At 60.5% G+C, this 8,751-nt stretch overlaps 2 protein-coding genes across 3 annotated transcripts in view; both read right to left on the bottom strand.

Moving 5' to 3' along the window:
- The window catches only part of TCEA2 (transcription elongation factor A2), a 63,634-nt gene that overhangs the window by 54,154 nt on the left and 729 nt on the right, over positions 1-8,751 (bottom strand). The gene's annotated exons all lie outside the window — the stretch shown is intronic.
- CUNH20orf204 (chromosome unknown C20orf204 homolog) lies at positions 1,785-8,687 on the bottom strand. Of its 2 annotated transcripts, XM_061361495.1 has the most exons (5): positions 8,504-8,687; positions 3,075-3,209; positions 2,869-2,931; positions 2,634-2,786; positions 1,785-1,970 (listed from the first exon to the last, which is right to left on the bottom strand). In XM_061361495.1, exons 1-5 carry the CDS (start codon positions 8,537-8,539, stop codon positions 1,815-1,817), a joined length of 543 nt encoding a protein of 180 aa, XP_061217479.1. In that variant the 5' UTR covers positions 8,540-8,687; the 3' UTR covers positions 1,785-1,814. The 2 variants fall into 2 exon arrangements, with proteins under 2 accessions (XP_061217479.1, XP_061217478.1); XM_061361494.1 differs by lacking the exon at positions 8,504-8,687 and having other exon boundaries at positions 3,075-3,304.

Here is an 8,751-nt window from a genome sequence, read left to right as displayed (position 1 = left end):
CAACCTCCCCTATGCCCAGGCCCTGCAGCACAGCCTGGAAAAGCACAACACCGCCATGGGATCCCCAGCCCCATCCATGGGATATCGGGCATCAATAGAGCGATTTGGGGATGCGGGTGGGATGTAGGGTGAGATATGTGGGCGCAGGGAGTGGGATGAGGACTGGGAATAAGAAACCCTAAACCAGTGCAAACCTTCCAGGGGAAGCTGTGGAAAGACAGGAGGAAAAGGCAGCAGTGCTTGTTCCCAAAGGATGAGGATGGAGCGGGGAGGAGGGAGCGTGGCATCGAGTACTGGAACTGCAGCTCCCCAGTGAGCCCCTCCAGCAGCCTGCCCCATGCCACGCAGGCAGCATCTCCTGTGACCTGATCCTGGTGCAGGGACCCCACAAGAGCAGCACCCCCTGCTCTCACCCCAAACCGGGGTCTCTGTTACCCCATCAAACCCTGCTCCCTGCTGCACCCTTCCCAACCCTAGGGTGAGCCCCTTCCTACCCGCCCCAGGGGTAAGGATTGGGCAAAGACCCCCGAGCATCCCCCGCTCCCATGGGGATGCTGGGAGCCCCCAGGCGCAGGGGTGCGGGTCCCATTGGACAGCAGCACCCAGTGAGCACCCAGCCGGGACCCGGCCGATGGATGAGGCCGCAGTGGGGAGCGGGGATGCGCAGCGCGCTGCTGCCACCTCGTGTCCTCCACGCACGGCCGGGACAAGGGAGGGGAGACTGAGCTGAGCTCTTAGGCAGAAGCTCTTCCCTGTGAGGGTGCTGAGGCGCTGGCACAGGGTGCCCAGAGAAGCTGTGGCTGCCCCATCCCTGGCAGTGCTCAAGGCCAGGTTGGACACAGGGGCTTGGAGCAAGCTGCTCCAGTGGAACTGGATGAGCTTTAAGGTCCCTTCATCCCAAACCAGGCTGGGGTTCCGTGATGGCAGCACCCACCCCGATGGAGAAAGGATTGAGGAAACAGGGGCAGGGGCAAACAGCCTCCTCCATCATGCAGAAAGGTGAAGGATGGAGCCTGCACTGAGACAGAGACAGGATGCACCACACCAACCCCATCCACAGCCCGAGGTACCAACACACCCAAAGGGCTTCCAGGTTTTATTTCTGGCTTCCCAGACTGTGTTTGCCACCCAAGAAGGGAGCAGGGACCCACCTGGGGCACCGGCAGAGCACAGTGACAAGGGAGGATGCTCCTCAGCTCAAACCCCGCATCCCTCCAGGCTCAGCTCACCAGGGGGTACCAGGGCACGCATGGTGCTGAGCAACCGGGTCCTCCAGTGCTGCACATCCCATGGGGTGAGCCTTGCCCTCAAGCCCCTGCATCTGCCCTGGGTTTTGCTGTTTATCCACAGGCACTGGTGCTCCCCAGACCTTCCCTGGGTGCCTGGTGATGAACCTCAGTTTCCCCATCCGCTGTGGGCACCTGGCTGCTCTCTGTGTGCCAGCAGTGCAGCCTGGCCACCCTCAGAGCCTTATGGATACACAGTGGTCCCGCATCCAGCAACAGCCCCGTTTCTGCCCCCAAAGCAACCGTTGTCCCCCAGAAAGCAGCAGGAGATGCAGGGCCAGGAGCATCATTGACATCCAACCCTCACCTCCTTTCTTTGGCACTTCCCTCTCTTCTTCCCATGTCCCTGGCGTTCCATCCCATAGCAAACCAACCTGCCAGGGATGCAGTGGGGCAGGTCCTTGGGTACCACTTGAACATGAATGGATGAATTCAACATCTCCGCTGCCTTCAGCATTGAATGTGCCCCAGGTTTCCAAACCAGCCACCGGCAGCTGCGCATCCCTCCGGCCCATGGCGAGAGCATCCCTATGAGTCCCGGGGTACCTGGTGCGGGGCGTGCAGGGCATAGAGCTTCTCCCAGCAGGTCAGCAGCCTCTGAGCCTTCCTCCCGACCTCCCGCAGCATCTTCCTCCTGCGGCTGCGTCCCCTGCGCCGGGGCTGGGCCGGGATGCGCGGCGGGCTCTGCGGTCACAGCGTGCAGAGGGAGCATCACACAGGGTTAGTAAAGGGGGTGAAAGCCACCACTCATAGGGTTTGTATGGGCAAAGGTGCAGGATGGGGGGGCCAAACCGCACAGGAGCATGGTGAGGGTGTGCTCGTGGGTCCCCATTGCTGGCCAGCACAGCCCAGGCAGGGTTTGTCTCAGCCCATTGCCCTGGTGATGATGGGGAGGATGAATCCCAGAACCAGCAGAACCATGGGGTTTCCCCACTGGTTAATGAGTTGCTGTTGGCTGCCATAGGGAATCCTCATGGATGGGGTTTCCCCGGCAGAACCCAGAGCAACCCTTTAGGGAGAAATCCCAGCTCCTGCCTGTGAGAGCCCAGGAATGAGAGCAGGACTGGGTGAGCATCCCTCTAGGACAACGCTCTATTCCCATCATCCATGGCATGGGGGAACAAACCCACTTAGGAGCTGGTGGTAAAACACCACCAGCCTGTCCTATAATGCTACTACTGGACTCCCCTCCCAGGCTCACTGGGATGTGCCATCATCCTCATCCCACACCCATGGACCACGGGATGCTGCAGCCGGAGCCTGGATACTCCCCATGGGCAGCCAGGAGAGCACACAACAGGGGTGGGCTCAGCCCCATGTGGGACTGGGAAGGGGCCGAGCTCCCACCTTGCGGATGCTCCTGCAGCTCTCCCTGAACACCACCTCCGTGTTCCTGGCCACCTTCCACAGCGCCAGCTCCTCGGGGCCGCGCACGGAGCCGGAGGCCGCTTCCCATAGGGCCATGGTGATGTTGTAGATGGAGAACAGGATCTTCTGGTCCTGGAAGACAGGAGACACCATGGGGAAGGGGAATCAATGGATGGAGGGGGGCTGAGCACCCACGATGCCGATCAATGCTCACCTTATCCGAGCGACAAGCCGGGCCAGCCCTTGCGCTCCTGTCCACCGACCCGCTCAGGGTTTTCTGGAGACATAAAGCATCATCAGGCATCCCAAAGCATCAATGCCTCCAACGTGGGGCAGGAACCCCCCATTTAAACAGTGCTGTGCCCAGCTGTGCTGTCCCATAGGGTCGCATCGAGCTCGGCATCCCCAGAGCACACTCACCAGGTTGTGGATCTCGTGGATGATGACGGCGCGGTACTGCCGGAGGATCCTGGCGATGCTGCACCTCCTGCCTCTGCTCAGCACCGGGAGGAGCAGGAGCAGCACCACAGCACAGGAGAGCGCCCGGGGGGAAAGCTGTGCAGGGAAGGGCTCGCTGGCAGCCAGGGATGCGCCGGGCTCTGCCTCCATCCCCTTGACACAGCCCCCATTGACCCATCCCCTGGCCCTGAAGATGCAGGATGGGGCTCAGGCTTGAGGAAAGCCTCATCCCAGTCCATACCCATGGCACACACCGAGCTCTCTGCTGCCATCAGTCAGGTTCTTGGCACAGAGCTGTGCCAGGATCCTTACAGGTCTATAGGATCTATCCCCCCTGCTCTCGACCCCAGCAGGGTTCCCAGCAGCTCCACAGCTTGGGGCATCTTCAGGTCCTTTCCAACCGTGATTATGCTATGAGTCCATTTCCAGACCCCCAACCAGCAGGAATCAAAAGGAATGGAAATGGATGAGCCCTGCTCACTGGAGAGGGGCTGGAGGTCAGGAACCGTCTGGTTCCCACCAGCAAACCTCCACATCTTGATCCAAACAGCTCCAGGCACCCCACAGGGATGCTCCCTGCACACCCCATAGGGATGCTCCCTGCACACCCCACAGGGATGCTCCCTGCACACCCCACAGGGATGCTCCCTGCACACCCCACAGGGATGCTCCCTGCACACCACACAGGGATGCACTCTCCACACCCCATAGGGATGCTCCCTGTAAACCCATAGGGATGCACTCTCCACACCCCATGGGGATGCTCCCTGCACACCCCATAGGGATGCATTCTCCACTCCCCATAGGGATGCTCCCTGCAAACCCATAGGGATGCACTCTCCACACCCCATGGGGATGCTCCCTGCACACCCAATGGGGATCTCTCTGCACACCCCATGGGGATGCTCTCTGCACTCCCCATAGGGATGCTCCCTGCACTCCCCATAGGGATGCACTCTCCACACCCCATGGGGATGCTCCCTGCACTCCCCACAGCATTTCCAGCTCCCACACAGCTCACGCTCACCCCTGGCTCAGGGATCTGCTTCCCAGGCAGCAGCAGCAGCAGCAGGACAAGGCCCTGCTCTCCCCAGCTCTGGACCCCAATGCACGCATCCAAGCTGGGGGAGCAGGGATGAACCCCAGGGCTATGAGGAGCCAGCACGGCCTCAAGTGAGTGGGGCTGGGATATCCAAGCAGCCCCACAGCAGTGGGGCAAGGATGCACATGGGAAAGGAGCCAGCAGCTCCCTATGGGCCCCATCCTGGTGTCTGTATCAGCCCCTGACCCTCCTCCCCCTGCAGGGTCAGGTCTGGGCAGGCAGAAGCAGCTCAGCTCCTTCCAACTATGCAATCCCTATGGCCAAAGCAGAGCAATGAGGAAGGGATGGGCCCAGCTCGCATCCCTGTGGGCCCACCAACAGCCCAGCCACCTCTGCCCCTTGGGACTGGCCTTGTGCTCACAGAAGCCAGAAGTCATTCCCTTGTGGAAGTCCGAGCCCATCCATCCCGCTGCATGGCCTGCACAACCTGCATCCCGCTGCATGGCCTGCGCAACCTGCATCCCGCTGCATGGCCTGCGCAACCTGCATCCCGCTGCATGGCCTGCGCAACCTGCATCCCGCTGCATGGCCTGCGCAACCTGCATCCCGCTGCATGGCCTGCGCAACCTGCATCCCGCTGCATGGCCTGTACAACCTGCATCCCGCTGCATGGCCTGCACAACCCATCCCCTGCATGGCCTGCAACCTGCACCCGCGCATGGCCTGCCAACCTGCATCCCGCTGCATGGCCTGCCAACCTGCATCCCGCTGCATGGCCTGCAACCTGCATCCCGCTGCATGGCCTGCAACCTGCATCCCGCTGCATGGCCTGCCAACCTCATCCCGCTGCATGGCCTGCCAACCTGCATCCCGCTGCATGGCCTGCAACCTGCATCCCGCTGCATGGCCTGCACCTGCATCCCGCTGCATGGCCTGCCAACCTGCACCCCCACATCCCCCAGGCCTGCCAACCCATCCCCTGCATGGCCTGCCAACCCACCACCCTCATCCCGCTGCATGGCCTGCACAACCTGCATCCCGCTGCATGGCCTGCACAACCTGCATCCCGCTGCATGGCCTGTACAACCTGCATCCCGCTGCATGGCCTGCACAACCTGCATCCCGCTGCATGGCCTGCACAACCTGCATCCCGCTGCATGGCCTGCACAACCTGCATCCCGCTGCATGGCCTGCACAACCTGCATCCCGCTGCATGGCCTGCACAACCTGCATCCCGCTGCATGGCCTGCACAACCATCCCGCTGCATGGCCTGCACAACCTGCATCCCGCTGCATGGCCTGCACAACCTGCATCCCGCTGCATGGCCTGCACAACCTGCATCCCGCTGCATGGCCTGCACAACCTGCATCCCGCTGCATGGCCTGCACAACCTGCATCCCGCTGCATGGCCTGCACAACCTGCATCCCGCTGCATGGCCTGCACAACCTGCATCCCGCTGCATGGCCTGCACAACCTGCATCCCGCTGCATGGCCTGTACAACCTGCATCCCGCTGCATGGCCTGTACAACCTGCATCCCGCTGCATGGCCTGCACAACCTGCATCCCACTCAGTGATGGATCCAAAAGGCTGAGGAAACCTTTCCCCACCTCCCCATAGCTCAGCAGGAGATAGGGGCTTAACAGGAGGTGGAACCCAGCACCCTGCAAGGCTGGGAACCCACGGACACAGGCGTCACCTTGGGTGTGCCCAGAGATGAGCAATTCCATGTGCAACCGGTACCCATCCCACTGGGCTCCAGCTCCTTTCATCACCAGGAGCCTTCCAGCAGAGCCGTGCTGGGCCCCATCCAGAGGGCAGGAAAGGCTGGGAAGAGCCTCCCCATGCTGCTGGCTTTGCTCTCTGCAAGCCCACAGAGGGATCTCGCCCCAGGGGTGATCCAGCATTGAGCCAGGGGTATAATCCTCAGGGATACCAAAGGAGAGCGCTGCTTCCATAAGGAAACCCTGTCCAAAGTCTAAGGGTTGCTGCTCTGGGGAAACCTCCTCTTCCAGGAAGACGAGGCTGTGGGATTTCACTCGGAAACCGGGAATGGGTTCCCTGAAGTGCCTTAGAAACCAACCGGGACCAAATTCCAGCTGAAAGCTCAGCATTCCCGGGCAGCCGAGCCTGGCGCTGGCCTCCCAGCCCTCGGCACACGAGGGAGCACAGCATGCACTGAATGGAGCTCTATGGGCAGCCGGGATGGGGGCTCAGGGGGGGCTGCCACTGCCCTCAGAGTGCTGGGAAGCAGCAGCAATGAGAGGGATGCAGGGAAGAGAGAGATGAAGCCGGCAAATCCCAGTCCTGGCCATTCCTTAGGATGGGGACACCAAGTTCAGTGGCTGATTTGGGGTTATTCCTTCCCCCTCATCCCTATCCCTGCAGCAGTAGGATACGGGCAGGCAGATGGCTTCCCACAGGGAAGGAGCAGGAATGTCAGAGCCTGTCTAATCTCTTCCTCGGCTCTAATCCTCCAGCAAACACCGGAGATAAGGAAATCACCATTACTGATAGAGCAGCTCCGGCGCACTCGTGCAAGCCCCAAACACGAGGAATATCACCCAGGGTTCCCATTAGGGTCCCATTGGGGTTCCCAGCTCATTCCAGCCACACCGATCCTGTCCCAAACCCCCTTTTACCCAAGGGGACCCAGAGCCTCAGCACATGCCACAGTTCCAGGCACACCTAATGCTCTCCCCGTTGGGATCAGCCAGGTCCAAGCCCTGTTCCAGCTCCATCCCAGCCAGATCCAAGCCCTTTCCCAACCAACAGCAGCCCCTTCCCCACCAATTCCCACCTTTACCCCACCGCAACCCTCCCCATCCAGCTCCAAGCCCCACCGCACCCCTCCCAGCCCCTTTCCAACTGGGTCCAAGCCCTTTCCCAGCCGAACCCTGCCCATCCGGATCAGCCCAAGCCCCATCCCGGGGGTCCCATCGCGGTGCCGCCGCACTCACCATGGAGCCCCGCAGCCGCGTCCTGCTCCGCCGGGGCCCGCGGTTTGAACTTGGCTCCACGGTGGGAGGGGACGGGACGGGGCAGAGCGGGGCAGAGCGGCCCGGCCCCGCGGGGAGCGAGCGCGGCGCCGGGGGGGAGCGGGGACCGGCACAAAGGGAGCCGTGTCCGAGCCCCTGCATTGGGTGCTGCGGGGCTGGCACCGCGGCTCCTACCTGGTTGTGGCCGTGGGTGAACGCTGGGTCCGGCTACAGGCACAGAGCAAGCGCAGGCAGGGGTGGCTGTGCAGTGAGAGCATAGCCCTGTGTGCAGCCGTAGTCCCCTCCGAGTTCTCACCATCAGGAGCATCAGCACCGGAGCCTGCCCCGACTCCGGATCCTTTGCTTTTGTAGAGGGAAAGTAATGGAGAGAGAGGAGCAAGGCTCTGCTGAAGAGGAGGATGAGGGCGTTGGAGCAAGAGAGAACACCAGTGGTTGAATAATCCACCTCTTCTCAACTTGGCAGGAGTGGTCCTCCATGTGAAGAGGAGCCCCAGCAATGTCTGGGTCTCACCTTGTGCAGTACAACTTGTCTCTTGAGCTCTATGCAGTTAAAACCCACAGGTGCCATAACCCGGTTTAAAACCACCAAGAAGCCACAAAGTTACCTAAACCAAAAACCAAACCTAACCCCAGAATGTACCCCAGGTACAGAGTGGCAAAAGGAGCTCAGCGCTGCAAGGCCTCCAGCACATCCCAGTGTGCACCAATGGGAATAATGCCTCCTCTCAGCATCCACAAGGAGCAACTCCCACAAAGTCCTTCCCATGGGTTTTCTCAAGCCCAGAGCTCTGGGGCTGCCTTTCCCAGTATATCCTTAAGGAATGAGGTACCCATCATTGGAGTCAGGGGATCCCAATCAATTGCCACACACACACGGTATCTGGCTTATAGGAGATGCTCCAAACACAAGTCAGGAATCAATCCATCAGGAAAAGCCAGGCCAATGTGGTTCCAAGCGGCCTTCCCCACCTCAACTCTGGAGCCACTGAGTGAGAGCACTGTGGGGCAAAGGGATCCACGTTTCCCTGGCATCCATCCTTCCCAAACAACACTACCCCAGGAAACACTCCCTGCCTGCAACAGTGGGACAGTCCCCACATCCAAGCACTTACATGGATCAGAGTATGAGGAAGAGTAGAATCCCTGTGACAAGCACAAGGGGCTGAAGGACAGCACATGCTGGAAACTACTTTTAAACATGTTCTCCTCCTGCCTGGCTCAGTCATGGAATCCCTGTCCAGGCACATTCCCTCCCCACATCTCCCCTCTCCTTCCCATACAGGAAGGATGCCAGTGACAGCATGAAATCCCTGAGCAAGTCTCTCAACCCCCAGTGCCTCTCACTCACCTCTGATAAACTACAATTCCATGGGATATCCGTCATCTACACCCTCCTTAACGCAGCTTCAGACGCTTCCACAGCTATTCAAGAGAGAGCACAAGAGTTTCCATTATAAACCCCAAGCAAAAAGAGGCTTTTGCTCCAAGACCAACCCTTTCTGCTTCAGTGGTAAGGGACAGGCTCCTCATCCTTGCTGGCAGCACAACTTGCTGTAACCACCACCAGCAGATATGTTCCCAGGGTGGTGGGAGCCT

Source organism: Neopsephotus bourkii, unplaced genomic scaffold (genome assembly GCF_033783945.1).
Source record: "Neopsephotus bourkii isolate Nb327-2 ecotype Australia unplaced genomic scaffold, CSIRO-AGI_Nbou_v1 NB_1060, whole genome shotgun sequence".
Classification (NCBI taxonomy): Eukaryota; Metazoa; Chordata; class Aves; order Psittaciformes; family Psittacidae; genus Neopsephotus; species Neopsephotus bourkii.
The sequence above is the reverse complement of the archived record's forward strand: the minus strand, read 5'-3'. Positions and strand labels throughout refer to the sequence as shown.

Excerpts from the sequence above, each read along its gene's own strand:
- CUNH20orf204 (XM_061361494.1), bottom strand. The coding sequence starts at position 3,263 with ATGGAGGCAGAGCCCGGCGCATCCCTGGCTGCCAGCGAGCCCTTCCCT. Across the intron at positions 2,932-3,074 it reads TCCACGAGATCCACAACCTG|AAAACCCTGAGCGGGTCGGT; the intron begins GTGAGTGTGCTC and ends TTATGTCTCCAG. Across the intron at positions 2,787-2,868 it reads CGGCTTGTCGCTCGGATAAG|GACCAGAAGATCCTGTTCTC; the intron begins GTGAGCATTGAT and ends CCTGTCTTCCAG.